Source organism: Syzygium oleosum, unplaced genomic scaffold, assembly GCF_021117445.2.
Source record: "Syzygium oleosum isolate NSW1041296 unplaced genomic scaffold, Sole_v2.1 Sole_v2.60, whole genome shotgun sequence".
Classification (NCBI taxonomy): domain Eukaryota; kingdom Viridiplantae; phylum Streptophyta; class Magnoliopsida; order Myrtales; family Myrtaceae; genus Syzygium; species Syzygium oleosum.
In genome coordinates, this window is record NW_026607544.1 from 412,663 (window position 1) to 434,580 (window position 21,918).

The 21,918-nt window shown below is 42.6% G+C and overlaps 1 protein-coding gene and 2 pseudogenes across 1 annotated transcript; 1 reads left to right on the forward strand and 2 right to left on the reverse strand.

The window, feature by feature from the left end:
• The first annotated feature begins 11,443 nt into the window (after positions 1-11,443).
• LOC130137076 (geranylgeranyl transferase type-2 subunit beta 1-like) lies at positions 11,444-13,529 on the forward strand (annotated as a pseudogene).
• A 1,635-nt stretch (positions 13,530-15,164) lies between these two features.
• Positions 15,165-17,410, reverse strand: LOC130137077 (uncharacterized). Its single transcript, XM_056307809.1, has 2 exons — positions 16,313-17,410; positions 15,165-15,440 (listed from the first exon to the last, which is right to left on the reverse strand). Exons 1-2 carry the CDS (start codon positions 17,408-17,410, stop codon positions 15,165-15,167), a joined length of 1,374 nt encoding a protein of 457 aa, XP_056163784.1.
• LOC130137096 (disease resistance protein L6-like) lies at positions 16,057-20,938 on the reverse strand (annotated as a pseudogene).
• Positions 20,939-21,918: the final 980 nt, after the last annotated feature.

Genomic DNA, 21,918 nt, shown 5'->3' on the forward strand with positions numbered 1-21,918 from the left:
GCCACGGGCTCGGGAGCGGGCACGGCCGACGGGCGCGCGGCTTGGTCGCGTGGGCGGGGCATTCGGACTACGGCTGGGTTTGAGTCAGCGGCAGAAATTTGCATTGGGCAGGGGCGGCGGCCCGGCGACGGCGACAGCGGCGGCGACGAGTGAACAGGGGAGAAAGAGAGTGTGGCCGGGGTGAGGGTGAGGTGAGGAGAGAGAGAGAGGAGGCAGGGGGCGAGGGAGTGGCGGGCCGGCGGCGGCGGCAAGCACAGCCGCGGCGACGGTAGCGGGCAGGTATATAGGATGCGGCACGCGGCGGCGACGAGCCGGGAGGAGAGATGGAGGTCGGCCCAGGCGGTGAGGGCGAGGTGAGGGAGAGAGAAGCTGGGGCCGAAGGGGGCGGCGGCGGCGATCTGGCCGGACAAGCCGGCGACGGGCCAGAGCGGCAGCCGACGACGAGGCGGCTAGGCGGACGCGGCGGCGGCTCGCGGCACTGGAACGAGCGGCGAGCCGAGCTCACGCGCTCGGGAGGGAGGAGAAGGCAAGAGTCGTTTGGGGCTACCGGCGACACGGCGGCTCAACGACGGCGCGGGGAGGACGGCGGCATCGGGCGGGGGGGGGCGTTAGCCAGCGGAGGCGGAACGGCGGTCGAATCTGGGCGGTCGGCGAAAGGTGGCACGGCGGAAAGGTAACCGGTCCGGGGGAAAAGAAGCCAACGAGGAAGAAGAAGCGGAGAAGAGAGAAAGAAAGGAAAAGAAAAGAAAAAGAAAGAGAGAGAGAGAGTTGCATGGGAAGGGGGAAACGTGCGCATGGCAGGGGGTGGGACGTGCGCGGAGGGGACGTGCTCAGCGCGGCAGAGGGAGGAGAGAGAGAGAGAGAGAGAGAGAGAGAGAGAGAGAGAGAGAGAGAGAGAGAGAGAGAGTGAGACTCAAAGTCAAAGCTCTCACTCGAGTGCGATCCAACGGACACGGTTCAAACCCGAAAACGATCTAACGGTCCCCTATAATCCTAATTAATAATATAGGAAAATGGCCAAAATAAAATATGCCAAAACACACCACGAGGAGGTCTACCACCCAAATTCGCACCCGGTCCAAAAATCCACTTTCTCACTATTCCTAATCGCCTCGACGGCGGCCACAATAATATCGACACCGTCCAATTTATTTCGTCCCGATACTCTCGAAAATCGATCGCCAAGGTCGGGTCTAAATAACGGCCAAATTCGATCGAATGCGATTCTAGCGAAATCTCAAGGTTTAAAAATAATAACCGGGAGTGATCAGTTCCCGGGCGAGATTTTTACTATAAGCGCACTGACGAAATACCCGTTTTATAAATCCCAAAAATGGGCCAAAATTCGGAATGTCACAATTAATAACATGGATTTACAATATCCATTCACAACAATATACATCAGCCAAAAATGGGTCAACGGCCACTAACATCAAAAGGGGTAGGTGGCACGGGCGGTCAGTCTAAACACTACTCTAAGGAAGGGCTCCGGTCAAAAAGGTATCGGCCCAACCTAACTAGGGTTACGGCTAAACCCTAAGGTACCCAGTCCGGATCAGATCCCGAAGACTCGAAAGAGCTGTCAGACAACTCGATCTCGGAGTCCATGGAATCCAGCTCGGACTCGGCCTCAGAATCGCCCTCCTCCGGCTCGCTCTCCGGCTCGAGGTCCTGCTCCATTGGCTCCGGCTCGCTATCCGACTCCATAGGGTCTGGGTTAGAATCCCAGTCCACCGGCTCCTCATCCATCGGGTCTGGCTCGTCGACCTCCTAAATGACGGGTCCGTGTCCGTCGTCAAAATCCTCTCCGAATGAGGTCTCGGGGCTCGCCAGATCTCCATCGGCACACTGGGAATCTAAATCACCTAGCCCGTTGAATGGATCATCAAAGGTCCTAAGAGGTCCAAAAGTCCCGGTGTAGTCCCTGAAACACCAACCTATGCACTCGTGGGCCTGAAAGTGCTGCTCGCCCACGTCGACCTATACTATAGTAAAATGTCTAATATACGTATCCCCGTTCCCTACGGGATACTCGATCACCTCCCGGTCTATCCGGGACGGGATCCCAAAACGGATTGGAACTTCTGACATCCTCAGGGCCGGGGGTCTGAAAATGTGGGTTTTAAACAACCGTGAGAACGAATTTTAGCGAGTAAACCCCCTAAACCTAAACTAGGCTAACATGCACCTCCTGACAGGCAAACAATCACACGAACATACCAATATAACAACCAATTGACCTAGGCCCTCGGGCCCAGATCGATCATATAAACGACTGTTGACACTTAAATTTTTGGCAACCCATTTAGGAACAATTGCATAGGAAAATTAGGAGTCGATCCCGACACCTAGCAAAAATAATAATTAAACTGCATTTAGTTTTTAGGAGCATTTATCATATAGCTTAATTACATTTTGCATATTAATTGGACCGGTGTTGGATGGATTTAAATGAATGGCTCCGGACTTATTGAAATTGGACTAAGCCTGCATGGATTGAAAATTTGGCCCAGTCTATTGGTGTTATATTACCAAGATTTGGTCACATGAAGGATAATAGGCGATAATCTTAAGGCCTGCAAGTACGTAACTATCATCTAATTTGACTTTCGAGTATATTGTTTCCTTGTTTACAATATTACAATTTTGTGTGAATCTTTAAATGATATTATCGTATCCATTACGTCCCCAAATAGCCTTTAAATTAGGAATTATTTCCTAATTTCACAACGTGCATATGATCGACAGTCCGATTTCATGTCCGAAATATGACTCGCGATCGCACGGAAAATCGTCAATCCGATCTCCCGCCCGAGATATGATTCGCGATTGTGTGAAAAACTGGCCAATCCAATCCTCATGCCCGGGATACGATTTGTCAATCTATTGTTTCTAAATTTAAATGGATATGGATACAATTTTTCTTGATTTGGTGTCGTGTTAATTTGATTGCTATTTCTTTCTATTTTGTTTAAATTGAATTGATTGTGTTTCCATAAAAAAAAATACAAAAATATCGTATGCATGTCATATAGATTAGTCGCATCATGTCATCTTGCCACGTCATTCATACCTTGCCATGTGTCATTGCGCGCGTGTCATTAGAAATTGCACGTCTAGGTTCATTTGTGTGCCATATTAGAATAGTCCATTTAATCGTTGCTAGAATTAAGACATTTAGGTAATTGTATGTTGTATTAGACTAGCATTATGCATTACATATAGTTTAGTTTTTTCATTAAATAAGCGAAAACTCCTAAAAAATGTGAGTGAAATTGCGTATTAATTAGAAATCATATTAGAGTTGTTGATGTGGTTTTCTAATTAACATTGCAGATGCTTTCGTTGCTCTAAGGTAAGTATTTTCTATCCATCCTTTCGATTTATTTATTGCTTTGCTTTATTGGGTGTTTTATTAATGGTTGCGCACCCGCATGAACACCTCACATGTTAGTGATTAGGTAATAAAATGGATACAAACTGCTTGCATAAACATTTTTTGAAAAAAAAAGGTACCGAAAGGGCGTTAGACTAGATATAGTGTAATCAAGTCCCCGAGCTTAGAATCTCTGGTTCGTAGAAATAAAACATATCTCTCTATGTTTTATTTAGGTTTCTAATTGACCTACTACAAATAGATTAGTGGCGACTCCAAGCATGAAAACTTTTGCATGTTAAAAACTTAAACCCTAAGTTGCGAATTGGTAGGGCTTGGGAGGGCCCGAGTTAAGCTTAGTCTTAATAATCCATCAGCCTGAGAAATTTTAGGTCGCGACAACGACCCTGCAGGTTAGACAGTTCATAATAGCAGTAGAAGTGCAGAACCCACGCATGGTGCACACGCGATCATACTTAGCCACACGTATGCTATGCACATGCCTACACACTTGCCAATGCACTCTTGCACACATATGCCATCAATATGTTCGTGCTCATAATCCGGCTCAATAATCACACTTGCACACTGCCAATTCTCATTTATTAATCGACCCGCGTAAAACGCATCAGATCTGACAATATCCAGCACTTCCTGGCCCGCGTAAAACGCATCAGGCCCAGTGTCTCTAGCCCGCGTAAAACGCATCAGGCGCAACACCGATCTCCATATACGGACCGAACCCGCGTAAAACGCATCAGGTTGGCCGTCTTCCGACAATCCGGGCATCGTCTCGTGTAAAACGCATCAGGACGGGTTCAATACCTCGCGTAACGCGCATCAAGGCTTTATGTGATCACACGTACACACACCAAATTTTTATCTGAACCCCGCGTAAAACGCATCAGGGCGATTAGGTGATCACATGCTCATGTCAGGCACGCATACTCTCACAATTCTCATATCAGGCCAATGCTCAGCATACGAAATGCGTGACCATGAAATCTCGCACTTGGGCAACAATATGATCCACAATGAGTATTCGATTTCACATAGGCACCCAATCAATTAATGCTAATTCGATGTGCGTCTCAACATGCTCAATACCACGAACCAACTTGCCCAATTAATCCAATAACTCAATTCAGCCATGACATGGTCAGCTCACAATTTAGCATGCTCAGAATATCACTTTGACATGCCCAATTAATCCGTTCAATCCAATTCGAACACGGCTCACAATTGGCACACAATTTCCATGCAATTGGAGCAATCCAAATACGCATATGCACGGCCCGTCATGCCTCCTCATTCGCGACCACATTAGGCATACATCATGGCATCACAATAACAATCACCAATCGAGCACGAATCAGCCACTAATCGGACAATATGAGGCATTCACGGCAATTATATGGTTAAGCCCAACTTAGCCAACTTGTCCAATTTAATCCAATAGGGACAGCCACAAATCAGGTTCGTCAAGGCCGATAATTTACCCTCAAAATGCTTCATTAGGCTCCTCAAATCATCACTAAACCAGCCACTAATCAACATCCCATTAATCAACCCTAAATCACCTTAATTAACCCATAAATTACCCAAAACCTATCTAGAAATGCTAATTAGTCTAATTAGCATTTAGGGTTAATACTCACTTAATTCCTAAGCTCCCAAACAAGGCTGTACAGGTGGGGGAACGGGCGGCCGAGCTAGTTTCATGGCGGCGGACGGTGGCTCCCGCGACAGCGCGAGCGGCGACGTTGAACGGCGGTCCAAGGCGGTGATCACGGCGGTCCAAGGCGGTGATCACGACGGCGAAGGGGAGAGGGTAATGCTGGTCGGTGGCGGTCGGGAAAGGGAGAGAGAGGAGTGAGGGTGGCGGCGCGGCGGCGTGGAACGGCGGCGGCTTGCGCGGACGGTGGCCGGTGGTGACGGGCGCACGGCGGTCCGGCGAGCGGCGGCGATGGCTCCTTACACGCAGCCGAGGGGAAGGAAGGAGAGAGGAGAGAATGGCGTGGGGGAGAAGTTGGCCGGAGGAGAGGTGGTGAGAAATGAGGGAGAGAGAGAGAGATGAGTGTTTAAGCTAAGTGTGAGTGGGGTGGTTGAGCTAACTTCCCCACAAATGACCATCATGTCCTCAATCCAAGGGTTATGATTGAATCTCATCTAAATATCTAGGGACAAACTTGTCCATTATTTTCGGCAATGAGGGGGCTGATTAGTCCAAATTTAAACCCCCAAATGCCCTCCAATAATTTCCCAAAATTAGAAACACAAGGGTAAGGCTTGGGGGCAAAATGGTAATTTTCCGATTCCGGGCCGAATTTTCATTTTTCGACCGTACCGATCCCAAATATAGTTGGCCACACTAAAACAACGTCGTCCTCGCAAAAATAGTCGCGTACGTCCGTGAAATTCGACGCCCAAGTCCGGATTAAATTCAACGACCAATTTCGCTCAAATGCGATTTTATGTCTCTTACTAACGGGCGGCTGTTTAGGGGTTATGCGTATCGACCTAGGGTTACTCAAGTCGTGATAGTCTCGATTCCCAAGAGAACACGAGGATTTATCACTAGTTCCGGGGGTCGCAATTGTCCGGAATAAGTTCGGGATCGTTCGCCATGCGTACTCTCGGTCGTGCGGAATCACCCGCGATCCGATCGTACGTCGTTGGCTAAACCAAATCCGTCACCCTCCTTAGATCGGCCCACATTGGCCCAAAATATTTCCTCGTTATTTCTTGGAATCGGACTCAATTCACGGTCGAGTTCTTGGGTCCACGTACCGTTTTCCTAGTTAGCCATTCCCTATTGGTCAGTATCCCGAGAATGATCAGTTCCGGACGAGACTTACTAAAATGAAATGAGAAATAAACACCCATATCATTAATCCCGAAAGTAGGTCGAATTCAGGACGTTACAGCGCATGGCGGTGAGGTTTCGGCAACTCTAGCGACGAGGTAGCGACTGTATTTAGTGCAAACTAGCTCAAACCGTGCCCTAGGCGGCGATTTTCTAGTGTCGTCTCGACGACCACAAAATCTGGCTATTATGAGTATCTTGTATGTGTTACTAGATTGATTATGCGATTTGTATTTAGGGCGATTGGGTGTTTTTTCACTTAACCTGTGTGATTTATCGGGATGAAATCATCCACCATCTTACAAGTTTCCAAGTATACCGAATGCTGGGTCGCCGGTGGCGAGGGCCGCGAAATACAGCATCCCTCACCTCTCGAACTATCTCTCCATTTGGGAGGATTCCGCTCCGCACTCGGCTACCCAAGCGTTTAATGTGGGCGTGATAACTGGTACACCAGAACTGCGTCTTTCCCATTGAGAGCTCGGCCTGCCAAAATAAAACCAGAATTGGAAGATTGGGCTTCCCTGTACCTATCATAATGTTTCAGCATTCTTAAGACCAAAGAGTCGGGCAGAGAAGGGGGATCGCACTTCTGATGCTCTTTCCAAGTAAGTCCTTCGGATGAAAAACAGTCTCAGAATTATTATGTCCCAAATGTCGATTCCAATTGCAATAATGATTGAGTTAAATCGATGAGATCGGAAGAGAGGGAGCAGGTGAAGATTCTAAGTGTTGCCATCACCCTGGATCTAGGCAAGCAACCCTTGCCGTCAAGTGCACTGTCGCCAGAAGGTCCTTGGCACACGGCGGCAAGGATCGCAACCTTGCCTATACCGAGGCTAAGCTTCCCTCCCACTTCTCTCTCTATGTTTGTGATTTTTAAAATAATTTCTTTTTAAGCATGTCCCCGTTTACTTGTTTTCTTTCCCCATGTTATATGTTTGATAGGAAAATAGTGTTTGCGTGGCACTAACGTGGGCGACCAATTCAACATTTCCATCCGAATTTTTACCAGAGGGATTAACATGAACAAAGAAACAGATAAATCAATGATATGACTACACTCAAAGAAAGTTTTAGGGATGATATTACACGAATCGAAAAAGTTCAAGAATTTACTATGGCTTTATCCCTCTCATCATTGCACAACCAGGTGAAATTTGGGTGAACTGAACCTGTGACATTTTGAATTTCGACCCATTTTCGGGATTTATGAAATGATTATCTCATCGATGCACTTTCAGTTAAATCTCACTCTGAATTGATTACTTATGAGAAGACTAACCGTTAGGGAATGATTAGTTAGGAATTAAGTACGCACGACCCAAGAACTCAACTCTGGATTGACACTTTGACCATAAGGATTGACGATGGGATATTTTGGGTCATTATAGACTGATCCAAGGATGGTTATGGAATGATTTGCCAATGTTATACAATTGGGTCGCGGGTGATTCCGTTTGGCTATTATTTGAATTACGAACATTCCTAAACCAATTTCTAACGATTGTGTCCTTCGGAGCTAATGATTGACCCTCGCAATTACATGATAACCGGGGTCACCATGATTTGAGTAAACGTAAATGTAGCTTGATATCGAATCAACCACGAGTTGAATACGCGTAACACCTAAAAGCCGCCCGCTAGTTTGAGATACACTAAAGTCGCAATTGATCGATTTTGGCCATGAATTGGAATCTAAACTTGGGTATCGAACTTTCAAGGATATCAAAACTATCATATTGGACGTTACCTCATTAAGCTCGCTTAGTTATTGGTTTACTCGGAAATTCTTGAAAAAGTAAATTTTGGCCTGAGAATTGGAAAAGACCCTTTCACCCCTTAGTGTTCTAGGACTTCTTGATTGAGTGGAAGGGCATGTTGGTTTTTGTACCCCCCTAGTGATTCCAAATTTCATTGGACAGATTTGCCCTTCTTGCTTTGGTATTTTCCTAATTGCCCTTTCTAGAAACTTTTTCAAGAATCAACCCTAGCCTTTGGATCTTGACTTGGGGACCAAGAAGTGATCTCAACCCTTTATTTGGATGATGTTATTCAGCCGTTCTCTCTCTCCCCCATCATTTTTCAGATCAGCCATTTCTATCACTCACTCACTCTCTCACTCTCCCTTTTCTTTTTGGTTTGGCCAAGCCATCTCAGCCACCATCATGCCACCATCTAGCCCTCACCTCACCGTGAACCATCGCCCCTAGCCGCCATTCAAGCCGTGTCAACCACCCTTCGCCGTTCCGCCGTTCGCCAGAGTAGCTGCTGCACTCCGGGGGCTGTTGCAGTTGGTTTAGTGACACTTTGAGCTTAGGATTAGTGGTAAGTAACTTCCTAAATCTTGATTAAGTTGATGGGTGACTAATGGGCTAATTTAGGGGCTGATTAGAGGTTAATTGTGGGCTAATTAGTGGCTAATTGTGGTCTGATCTAGGGTTGATTAGTGTATGGCTGATAGTGGATAATCATGTGGTTTAATGTTAATCATATGGCTTATGTGGTTGATCATGTCCTAATTGTTTGATCATGTGGTTTAGATTGGCTGATCATGTGATCATAGTTAATCATGTAGCTGATTGTGTGATTAATGTGGATCGTGTGGTTGTGATGGATGATCATGTGGTTAATTAGTCTAATCATGGCTGATTAAGTGATTAATGTGGATCGTGTGGTTGTGATTGATGATCATGTGGTTAATTAGTTTAATCATGGTTGATTAAGTGATTAATGTTTGATCGTGTGGTTGTGATTGATGATCATGTGGTTAATTAGTTTAATCATGGCTGATTAAGTGATCAATGTTTGATCGTGTGGTTGTGATTGATGATCATGTGGTTAATTAGTTTAATCATGGTTGATTAAGTGATTAATGTTTGATCGTGTGGTTGTGATTGATGATCATGTGGTTAATTAGTTTAATCATGGCTGATTAAGTGATCGATGTTTGATCGTGTGGTTATGATTGATGATCATGTGGTTAATTAGTTTAATCATGGTTGATTAAGTGATTAATGTTTGATCGTGTGGCTGTGATGACAATCATGTGGCCGAAATAGATGATCAATGGTGGATCTTACGCTTGAACATTGATCTTGTGGCTTGATATGGATCGTGTGATTAATCATGGCTAATCTTGGTGTATCATGGCAATTTATGACTAGATAATGATGCTTGATATGGTTATGAGTGCGATTCATGACATGTTCGTTCGTAGGAAAATACACGTCATAAACACTTTACATTGGCTAATTAAGAAAGATGAAGATTGTTTGCGTGCATGGCCATGACAAGTTCCGTCTAGGCGGGAGTTCTAGACGATGCCCGGCGGGAGTTTGGATGCCGTCTAGGCGGGGGTTCTAGACGTTGCCGATCGCAGTGGAGGCCGGATCGATGCTCCTTATTGGAATGCCGTTAGGTATCCGGCTTGTCGCGGGGGGGGGGGGTGTTTGATCCCCAACGTTGCCACGCCCGAAGTAGCAAGGCGATAACCGGCTAGATCGGAAGACCGGCGGGGGTTCGGTGTGGCCCAATGGGTCATTAATAATCTGGACAACTACGAGTGTTAATTGCATTGGGGAATGCTTTGTGTTCAAGAGTGATATTTGAGCATGTCTGGATTATTAACTGTCGATATGCATGTTTATGCAATGCCATGATTTGTTTGTGTTTGGTGACCACGTGTGGTATGGTGAACCGTTGAGTGTTTGTTAGAACATATATTATATTTTGCAAGTTGGTTGTGCCAAGGAAAGGTTTTTGCTATTGAGTTGCTATGTTAGTAGGATCGTATGATTAGGGTGATCCGGAGGTACGTGTTACCCTAAGCGAGGCTTAGGGAGTTTACTTATTGAGATTTATTCTCATTGTTGTAACTCAAACCTTTCAGACCCTCAACCATGAACATGAACGGCCCTCTGCAACATTTTGGGATACTAATGGATTTGGAGCATATGTTGGCGGAGTTTCCGGTTGGTGAAGATAGGGATCCTGTCTTTTGGATGCCCTCTTTTGATAGAGAAGTTAAGTAGATCGATCACCCGATCCTTTTTGAGTATGTGTGTGGTTTGTAGTGGAGGCCTCTAGTAAGGCTTGTTTGGTGTGCCGTTGTAAGTAACATTATGTTTATAAAGTGGCTTGTTGTTCTGTTTCATTTGTCTCTTTACTATCCCTTTTAGTTGAATGTTGAATGGAGTGTTCGAGTTGCTTCCGCATGTGTTACTCTTAGTTCGTTTGTATCGGGTCGGCGACTAGTCCTAGGAAGTCGCATACTTAACGACCAGGCGGGATGTTGCGAGCTCGTAGAGTGCGGGGCGTAACAGAACCGAAGTACAAGCCCAACTATTTGTGAAAAGATTAAGTAATGTCCTAGATACGAGCCGAACACACTTACCTACTTCTAAACAACTAACCGGAAGCCCGAAAATTCGAACCAGCCCAACCCAGAATTCACATGCCCGAAATGGTCGACCCGGTCTTCGAGCCCTTTTTATTTTCTGTTCAGGCCGGGCCCAAAATTCAGGCTTCACATGGTGGATCTCAAATGGCCCCGACTGGTCCGAAAGTTTTAGTATGTCTATTCATATTTGTGATAAAAAATTATGAAAACCCACTTTTTTAATTTGAGAAAGGGGAAAAACATTTGATTCTTACTACTTACCTAAACTCTTGAAATAAGGAAAAATATGTTATGGAAAATATTAGTATTTACAAAAAGTAAGTAACCCAAATTAAAATTAAGTAGGTCTCCCCAAATTGCATTTAACATGGGTATTAGGTATAAAATAACACACGCAAATTGCAATAGTATTTTAAAAAAATTTAACTGGAATAATCAAAGAAAAAATGAAACATACGATAAATCCAATTGCGTCACTTTCGTGCATAAGCATTTAACTACGCACTTTTGTGCATAATCGTCCTCAATAACTGGTAAGTGCTAGTACTTGGATTTACAAATTACCAATTTACAATTGAGATCATTGCTCTATCATTTTATTATCGATAAGCGGACTTATTTGATTAAAATATTTTGAAATGAAACTAGGGCTTGTTAAATTTATAGGATTGTTACGATCCTTGATGAGCTCACAAAAACTTCGTAATCATATGCTTTTTGCACTTCCTTTGCTGTGTTCTTAGGTGGTATGTGTAAGATTTAATTCCATGTTGATAAAAATGCAGTCTCTTATCGAGAGATGGGGGAGCTCGCCGGCAATAAACATGTCAAGTACATATTGTCTGTTGAAAATGTAGGTATGAAATTTTTACAATTCTCATCTTGTTCTCTTGTCCACCTCCTACCGGTTACTGAAAATGACTTGGTTTATCTGGATCTGCTATTCAGCATGTTGGAGTTCACTGATTTGAGTTTTTGGGTTATATCTTGCACTCAGAAAAAGGATGGTTTTGAGTTGGTGGTTATGGAGCACTTGACATTGACTGGGGCATATTTTGAGGATTGACCACTCTAGATCTTGTTGGAAAACTTGACACTGTGGATTCGAATGAAGTTTCGTGGATCCTGCAATGCCAGCACAAGTCTGGTTTGTATTTATTTGTCTCTTGTCTTGGCTTCTATTTCGCGATTACCCATGAAAAACATGCAGCTAACAGGAACCTCCACCCCACATTCAATCAAATTTTTCTTATTTGACAGTATGATTAAGATTTTAACTTGGGATTAACAAATTCCATCTATTACAATGATGACCACGTCTTAGGAGTGATTAGTGTTGCTTTATTTATTTATATTCTAAAACTTCACCCTTAAGAACAAAATACGAATGTCACTTAGGGCTGCATGTGCAGGCGGATTTGGTGGGAAATATTGGACGTGATCCGCATCTGCTGTATACACTCTGTGCCGTGCAAGTTTTGGCCCTTTTTGACAAGTTAGATGTTCTTGACATCAATAAGGTGACAAATTGTATCCTTTGGAATAAAGCGCCCTAGATCTTCAAACTCTTACCATAGATGCAAGTTCATCAGTGTTATTATATGTTTTTTAGTTTTCAACATCATGAGAGTAATAAACTTACCTTCGGCTCTGTTTTGCATGTAAGAGATCGGATTATGTCATATTATGGAATTTTGTTTACACTTACTTTTTAATGTGTATATTGCTAGCCAAACATTGTTGTGCCTGAACTATGATTCAGACATCAAAGCTGTTGAAAATATGTCTCGAGTTTGAACCAGTGAACGAAACCCGATTCGAGATAAATTATAAAGAAGCTCGGTTTATTATAGGAAAGTTTGAGATTAAGCAAAGTAGATTACGATTTGGAATCTTAATCGAGAATCAAAGTTGGGCATGTTAAAGCTGCAAAGATAATATCAACTTTCCTATATTATGTTGGGCTCTTGGACTGAAATTGGAAAGTCCCACCTGGGGACAATATTCGGTCAACTTTGATTTCTTTCCTGACCAATATGTGCTGACCGAACTGGACTTCTTCCGTGGCGGTGATATTAATGATTCTAAGGGTACATTTCGGTCTTGCTTCTATATATATATATATGCCGTGGCAGAGGATTGGAGTTCGGGGAAGCACCGTTTACTCTGAGTGCCGTGGGAGTGCTAGTGTCATCCATAGGTGCTGCGTGCTTGGCAATGGGTATAGGATTTTGTTCGTGGAATTACACCAAGAGTTCAAGTGTTTGTAGCGATTAAATCTTGTATTAAGATTTGTGTACAATTCTTTTGCGAGATTGAGAGATTATTTCGTGAGGAATTGTGGGGCTAAACACTGTGTGAGTTATTGGGTGTAATTGGGGCTTGGGAAACACTTAAAGTGTTTGAGTGACTCGAGTGTGGTTGTAATCTCCGTTGTATCGCTTGAACTATAGTGGAATTCCGTGCTGCTCTCCCCGTGGACGTAGGTCACTACGACCGAACCACGTAAATTTGGTGTCCGATTTATTTTCTTATTCTGTTAATTTTATTGTTCGATCACTTGGCTTCCGCAACAAGAGCACTGCAAAATGAAGATGAATCTTTCTCTGGTGATATGTGGGGAGAAGTCGATACTTGGTGTCTTGTCCTCGCCTTTGATCAATTACAATTTTGGTGCTTCTTGAGGATGTTACTTAAATAATTGACATCCCTTTCACCCCTTTATTTCCCTTCGAAGGTTCTCTTATTGTGCTCTATGCTGTATTGCAATACTAAAACGGTTGGATTCGACAGACGTGGAGAAGGCTGCGAGATATACAGTGAGTTGCAAAACTTTGGATGGCGGGTTTGGTAGCACTCCTGGTGCAGAGTCTCATGTCAGATAACCTTATGCTGGAGCTCTTCCGCTGGTTTCAAATATTTGATTGGTGCTTAGTAAGTCATGTATTTGCTTAAATACATGGTGGTCTCCCAATTATGCTGGTGAAGAATTCCATTCTAGGTCCTATCTAACCAACGTTGTATATCGTTTTAGAGTGAGAAGGAAACCTGGGCTTTCGGCAATTAAATGTGCACCATCCACATGACGGTGGATCAAAATGGACACAATTGAGCAAAAAGAAATCAATACGTGTTCCAATGACCACATCCAAAGGATAAACCGAGTTGCCAGAGTTTTAAGAGGACTCATCTTAGACGTGAGAAAGTAGGAAGGAATTAGGCATGAGACAGTGAAGCACTAAGGAAGTAAATTGAGATGCACAACTGCCTGACCAAGCACCTTGCTACAAAGTGTCTCATCTATCTCTCTTCTTTCAGTTCAAATCAGAAGATCGTTGCAAAAACGGATGCTTGAACATATAACAAAGCCGTGTGTACTTTGTCCAGCCAATTGTCCAGTCAGTCACGCAGTAATTTGACCTGTGGAATCCCCAAAGCTCTTGGATGCACCCATGAAATATATACTGTCCACTCAACTTGATCGATTATATGCCCTCATTAAGATGAACCTAAGTTGAGATTCTAATGATTAGACTACTGTAAAATAAGGTAAATGCTTCAATGTCGGTTTTTCGTTACTTATGCTAGAGTAGAGAAGGTGTAAGCAACTACAACATCCAAGTATTTGCCATGACGGCGAATGCAAAAAAAGGAAATTGTACTCTAGATTTTTAGCAACAGCACACTGATGCATATCCGAAGCTCTTCTGTTCTTACACCAGAAATAGTGGCGGTCAGTCTACAAGCATGAATAACTCAAAGTAATCATCCTTTACACCCGCACTTGTTGTATAAAAGTATTTATGGTTGATTAATACAAGCTAAGTCTATTAATAGGGCGCAAGTTCACAGCAGTCACTTCAGGCACATTTCGTGCAGCCAACCCACGAACTTCTAGCCCCTTCAACCATATGCAGCAGACCTCAAATTCCCAATGGAAAATACAACTGCCCAAAATATGTAAAAAACAAACCTGGCTATCCCATTTAATTCTGTATGAAGGACCGAAAAGAGAAGCATTGTTTGCTTCATTTTCAATCATTGAGAGCTCCTCACAGGCAATAAAGAGACAGTGGATACTCATTAAAGAGACCATTTCATATACTTACAAACTCTTCATGAGAAGATGCTCAACATCCTGTGTAGAAAGCTTTGTGCGCTCTGCATCAACATTCATGGGAATGGTTCGATCCTCAGACGGTCGACTCAAAAGATTTACATCACCGTTCTCCATCAAAGCTGTAATAAACTCTGTTTCCCAAATTATGCAACTTTCTAATATTAATTCAGCTCACAAATACACATAATTCTTGTACCACCCCAACTAACAGATGCACAACACGCCGGCACATGATTACACGCAATCGAGCAGTCCACAGAAGCATAGCAACATAACTAGACTGAGTTTTCCAGTAGTCAAACAATTGGAAAAGAAAGCAGACCCTTATACAGCTATTACCATATGAAGCTAGAGATCGAGCTCATGCTTAACTACGCAAAGATAAATCACACGATTACATTCAACTAAACACCAACTGCCACACCATCCGTGCCTGTTCTTCAGCGGTTAGCTGGTGATTCCAGAGCTTGAGTTCAGGCCCATGCCTTTCGCCACTGATGGAGTTAATGAGTGCAACCATCGGAGCCTCATGTAGCACCAAATTCCTCCAGCTGATCGGCACTGAAGAAGAACATGAGCAGGCGAGCGAAAAGTGGCAGTGAAGAAGGACTTGAAGCTCACGGACATCGAACTTGAAGCTCGCGAAGACGGACTTGAAGCTCGCGGACAACAGAACCTGGGAAAGAAGAGACGACGGCGAACGACGGACTGAAGCTTGCGAGGAGCGAGCGAGTAGCGACGAGGATTGGGGGACAGCAACTTGCTCGAGCAGCGGGAGAGAGGAAGAAGACAACGTGAAAGAGAACCCTAATCCCAATTCAATTCGAGATTTTGTTCAAATTTCGGACAAATATTGCCGTTGTTTTAGCCATCGGAAAATGTCGGCCGATGAACATTTGGTCGACGGACGAGCTCATATATAGCTCTTATTTGAAATTGACTTAGTCACTTCATGCTTTTTCTTGAGAAAATGACTCCGCGTTTCTTTAACGAAAAACTTGAAATTTAGAAATTGCTTTAAAAATTAGCCAACGGAAAATAATATTATTATCAACAATAATTTATACATAATTATTTTTATGAATAATAAAAATATTTTTCAATTATTTTTTTTTAAGAGATGAGTATTTTTTTGAAAATGTTTTCCAAATCTTGAAATTTCCGTGAAACACGCGCACCCAAGCCCTTTTTTGAAGTCTTCTCCTCTTTCGTTTTCCTTGTTCCTTTGCCGACTCTGTCTTTCTCGCTATTTTCTTCTCTTTATTTCCCTGGTTCTGCAAAAGGAAATAATAAGGTGAGTTTGAGGTCCCTTTTGTTATTAGATGGTGAGGGATCGTAATATCCCCCAACCTCACCGCCGAAGTTGACACACACACACACACAGAGCATATGGAGATTCCAAGTAAGATGGGGCATTTTTAATGAGATTGTCCTTGGTTGCACGTTTTAGAATCGGTTCATTGTCTCTCTTCGCTAGAATAAAGCAGAAATAGAAAGCAAGCAAAGCAGAAGAAACAGCGATGATCTATGAATAGAAAGAAGGCGCACCGTTTTCTGCAGGGGATCCCCTGTTTCTGTTTCGGAGTCCATTGTTTCTGTTTCGGAGTCTGGCGCTTGCTTTGTTCCATTCAGAATCTTCTCTCTGTAAGACTCCCAATTTTCGAAATGAAGATCTGGACTAGTGTTGGGTAACTTCTCACAATCTTTTATGTTTATCTGGCTCCCATTAGGTATTTTTGAGCTCGATGCGTCCAAAATCCTTTCCAGTGATCTGCACCCATCAATTTTCAACTGATCCAAAAACTCTAATTCATCGATGCCCTCGACAACTTGCAGGCTCGGGCACCGCTTAAGAGTTAACTCCATCAAGTTCTTCAAGTTTGACAAATCGCCTAACCTTTTTAATGAAGTGCACCTTCCAACGGAAAATACTAACAATAATTCCAACGTAAAAACAAATTGAATATCCTGTAGCCCTGGGCACCCCCACAGAACGAATTTTTGAAGCTTCTGTAGGGAGCTTGGGAAATGGAAGGCTCCCCTCCAATGATCAATCAACTCGAGAGCTTGTACCTCAATGCACCCCGGCTCCTCCCGCAGACAAACCAACCTCTCTAACGATCCATAGTCTTCGGGAAATTCAAGTTCAAGTTGCTGTAACGCCTTGTTTTCTCCTGATTGTCTCGAACTTGATGAAACGAATACAGTCTCCTTCTCCGATGGAGGAAGCCGTACTTGTTTCCCTCGAGTGTCATAGAGCTCTAGAATTATCAACTTTGACGGAAGTTGTCTAAAAGTTGGCACATCTACTCCATGTAGAGTAAGTTCTTTCAGCTGAGAAAGGGAACCCAACTCTGTAGTTGGTGCACGGACATTTGAAAAGCCAAATTGCAGCTTGCTCAATTTGGATAAACTCCCAATCCAATGCAAGTCGCAAGTTTGAATTCCATCTAATCTGGCCATAGATTTAGAGCCATCAGCTAGGGCCAGTTCAACTAGATTAGTAAGGAATGAGAGGTTAGGGACAGTCGGCAACGATGTAGATCTCAGCTGTAGAGTGGTCAAACTTATGGGGAGCTCCGGCAACTCTTGTATCCCATCACAATGATTCAAACGAAGTGTATGGAGTTGAAGAAGCTTGCTCATTGTACTGGGCAGTTTTTCAATCGGTGTGACTGATACGTCGACAGATGACAGGCTTGATAGTTTACTAATGGAATCCGGTAATCTTGTAATTCCCGTGCATGATAGATCCACTTCGTTAACGACTCTAATTTCAAAATTGAGTTGGGGAGCTCACTCAAGCTATTACAACTCCTAAGAGAGAGGTGCTGCAGCTTCCGTAACTCTCCAATTTGTGCAGGCAATTTTTCAAGTTCAGAACATGACTCAAAACTCAACTCAGTCAGTCGCATCAGTTTTCCAATAGAGCAATCAATTTCCATCAAAGACAAAAATTGAGAAATAGTCAACTTCTCTAAAGCTGAGTACTTGGGAAAGGTTGGTGTCCGATGTATCGTACGATTACTCTTAATGGTGAGAACTTCCAATTTCCTTGCCAGCTACAAAAGCCAATGAAACTTCAGAACAGACAAGAAATGAATGTGGATTTAGGCTACCAATGAGAAAATTAGATAATAAATCCATCAAATTTTGTCCTTCATTGAATGAGAAAATTAGACTAAGAAGGAAACCGGCGTACCTCGATTAGGCTCTTGAACACATCTTCCGTGATATCAAGCCCAGTAAGATTCACCACAACCGCGTTTTCTAGATGCAACAAATTGGTTGCCTCCAAACATTGACTAGGGCCACCACGAATAGAATAACTGAAACTCAAACTGATCCATTTCAACTCGGAAAGACAGCCTGTAAAGTCACCTTTGCAGGTTTCCCAAGACAACCAAAGAAACCGTAAATGTGGGAACCACTTTATTTGCTCCGAAGTGATAGTTGCAAGATTTCTCGAACGGAGTGCCTGAACGCTTTCCTGGGTCTGCTAATGACATTGAGGAGCAGAAGCAGGAATTTGTCAATATCCCACAATTTTATTTCGTAGAAGAAAAGAAAAAACGAAACAGAAGAGTAGCTCCCAATTCATAAACGTGAATCCTCGATTAAGAAGAGGTTATAGGCAATTTTCTATTCAGATTTGGCCATACTTTACCTTTGTTGATCTTAATTCGTAAATGATGTCCTCTTTATCCCACAATCTGGTGTGCCCTTCTTTGGCAATTACCCTTCCAAGATCTCTAAGCTGATCGTGCATCCAAAACCTATTACCACCTAAAACCTTTATCATGCACCTCTCACTAAGGACCTCGATGGCATCCTCCGGACAAAACTGACAATCTTTCCACACGTACATTGGATTAGTCTTATTCTCACCAATGAAAAAGCATGCAACATCGAGGAATATCTCTTGTTGATTTGGCTCTAAGGCATCATAGCTAATCCTTAGCTTTGCCAAGACATCCTTATGAGGTGTTTTCTTTAGCTTCCCTAGCCACTCTTTCCATATTTCTCTCTTTTTCTGATAAAGCGATGAACCTATTACTGCAAGAGCTAAAGGTAATCCATCTGCAGTATAGACAATCCTTTCTGAAAGAGTGTGGTAATTGGCTGCAGGAGAGTTGTCATTGAAGGCATGCCTACAAAAAAGTTTAAGTGCATCCTCGTCGCTCAACCCCATCATTTCATAACAGCAAAATTTATTCTTACCCCTGGTTTTCAGAACGCTCTGGTCCCTAGTAGTAACAAGTATTCTAGTACCTGGATACAAAGTTTTCTCTCCGATTAGATATTGGATCTGGTCGGCCTCATCAACATCATCCAATACAATTAGCGTCTTCTTGTTGCAAATTGTTTCTTCAATCATATTGATCCCATGATCAATGTTAGAAATGTTAGGAGCCACACTATAGGAAGAGATACGGGACAATAATTTTTTTGCAGCTTGACTAAGCCCTTGGTTTTTGCCGTTTCCCTCACGTCATCAAGAAAGCAGCAGTTTCTCCCAAAGTGAGGACATAGTTGGTTGAAGATAATCTTGGCGAGGGTTGTTTTACCGATACCGCCCATCCCATAAATTCCAATGAGCCACACACCACCGGAGTTAATGTCTAATAAATCGTTCATGGCTGCTATTTGATCCTCCATTCCAACTAAATCTTTGGTCACTCGTCTTTTTCTTGTCTCGAGCCTGACCACAACCGCTTCAACAACCGCCTGGATAAGTTCCCCATCGCTGCCACGAAGTTGAAAAGTTTCAATTGAGAAAAGGTGACAAATTTGCATGTTGACCAATCATCTACTAAGCGACTGGGTGGGAACGCGATCAAGTTTAGGATATATAAAAAGTTCAACGTTACCCCCAAAGCTTGAGGAACATGATGAATTACGAACTTGAAAATCCATTACAAGTTTAAGTTAAAGGAATAGAGAAAGAGAAATGTTTGATCTTTATATCAAGCAAAAGAATCAGAATGTCTGGCAAAAAAGGGTAGAAGAATCCAAATATAAACATCTAATGAATTACAGTAATAGAAGATTTACTTATTTCTTTCGACGTGGAAAAGAACTTTGCAAAGGCAACAGTTCCTTAATCAAGTTCTCTGGTATACAATAGGAATCTTAATACATACATGGATCAAATTAGTGTAAAAAAGATGAAGCAAAGCCAAATTTTTTACATGATGGAAAATAAGTGAAAAACGAAATTAAATAACCCTATTCGGTCAGAAAAAAATTTGGATATCTCGTGGTTCAAAAAAACTAAAAGAAGAATTTGAAACTTTCTGTTTAAAAGAGGGAAATTAGAGTTTGAATATAATTAATGAATTTTTATAAGAACTATGGTCCGATTTTACAAAATTATTTTCACAATCATGGTTAGAAAGTTACCCTGAATAATTATTCGGCTTCCATCCCTTAATGCCGCCAACTTTTTTGAGAGCCTGCCGCCACATCTTTATATCCTTGGAGCTGAACTTCTTCTTCTGATTCTCTATCTTCTGCTCCAAATTCAATATGGCTTCGTTGTACAACATGGTTTTCAACTTCACGTCATCAGGTTCCACGTTGTAGAAGATGGGCAATATGACTTTCTTATTCCCAGCTTTAGATTTAGAGGTGTTCTCCACCATCTTCGCCAGCTCTCGAAGGCACCAGTGACTTGAAGCATAGTTTTTGGAGAAGACGGGTATGTAGACCTTGGAATCATCGATCGCTCGCAGAAGATTGTCACTAATTCTTTCACCCGATCGAAGATCCTCGTCATCGATGAAAACACGAATCCCGGCGTCTTTCAAGACAACGTAGAGGCAATTAGTGAATCCACAACGAGTGTCGGGTCCTCTAAAACTCAGGAACACCTGATACTCACTTCCATATGTATTGCTTGTGCTCGTTCCGGTTTCTGAGCTCACCATAGGAGCTCACTTCGCACTTAGCAGGGTGAGCCCTCTCTCTGTGTCTCCAACAGACACTGTTGAAATACTTTCTACTAGCAAAATCGCACAAAGCCTTGCGGTCCTCGAATGTGAAAAGCCTTTATTACATTCTTAATGTAAAAAGCTCTCTCCACCAGATCATCCTCCCTCAGGAATTTACAAAAGGAGAACCAGGCCGCTACATTAGAAAAGGAGAAAAAGGATGTTTATTATAGGGACGGTTGTATTGAAAGTTAAACGCAACTTCGGTGGAACGTCCAATTTATAGTCAATAAAGTAGGTGGATTTACAATTAATAAGGTGGAAAACAATAATGGAGGTGTACATTTTAACATGCCCAATGTCTTTTGAGTTTCTTCTTCGTCCTTTTCGCTTTGTGCTTTTGAACTTTTGGATTATAAAAAAGTAAGATTCTCAAACATTTAAATCATTTATGATTATTCTATACCTATATCTATAGTTGGACATATTTAAAATCTCAATTCAGTATTGTAAATTCACAATTTATCTACATAAATGCATAATAACAAAATATTCCTAAAGAATCGCCTCTTATTATGACTCATGTTTCCTTTCTTCTTCTTTATTTTCTTCGGCTGAATTTCCTCTTTAAATACGAACAGGAAGAGCTCTTGATGTGATAGAGAGCTATGAGGGCTGCACAAAGGAGATTGGAAATTTCCTCTTAAAGGTTTTATTTAGAAAGGTTTTCTTCTTACCAAAATGGCTGAGTTGAAAGAAACGAGTGAGATAGGTATGCTATCCCCAAAACCAACAGGCACACCTAGCCATTCCAAGGGGACTAAATTATAGTCTCTTACTTGCTTCTCAAAAACGATCATTTAAGTTCCAAATTTTCTGATTCATAGGCACCACATTGTAGCAAGTGGAGAGCATACTTTAATCATATCACCATACTGAATTAATAGCAAGATCCTAATTAGAAGAGATCATTCTAGGAGAAGAAAGGACAGAGCTTAGGGAGCCATGATTTTGAATACAACATGATTTTATTTTCGTGGCTAAGTCTTGCCCCTTCTTAGCACAATACATTGCCTTGTATAGGCATACCTTGGTGTGGTTATAGAAGCATTGGATTCCTCTTATATAATAAGTAGTACAAGCATCTTTAAAGTAGAAACACTGACACTCTCACAAACATATCACATACCTATTTCATTGCAGAATCCTTCTTCAGTGTTG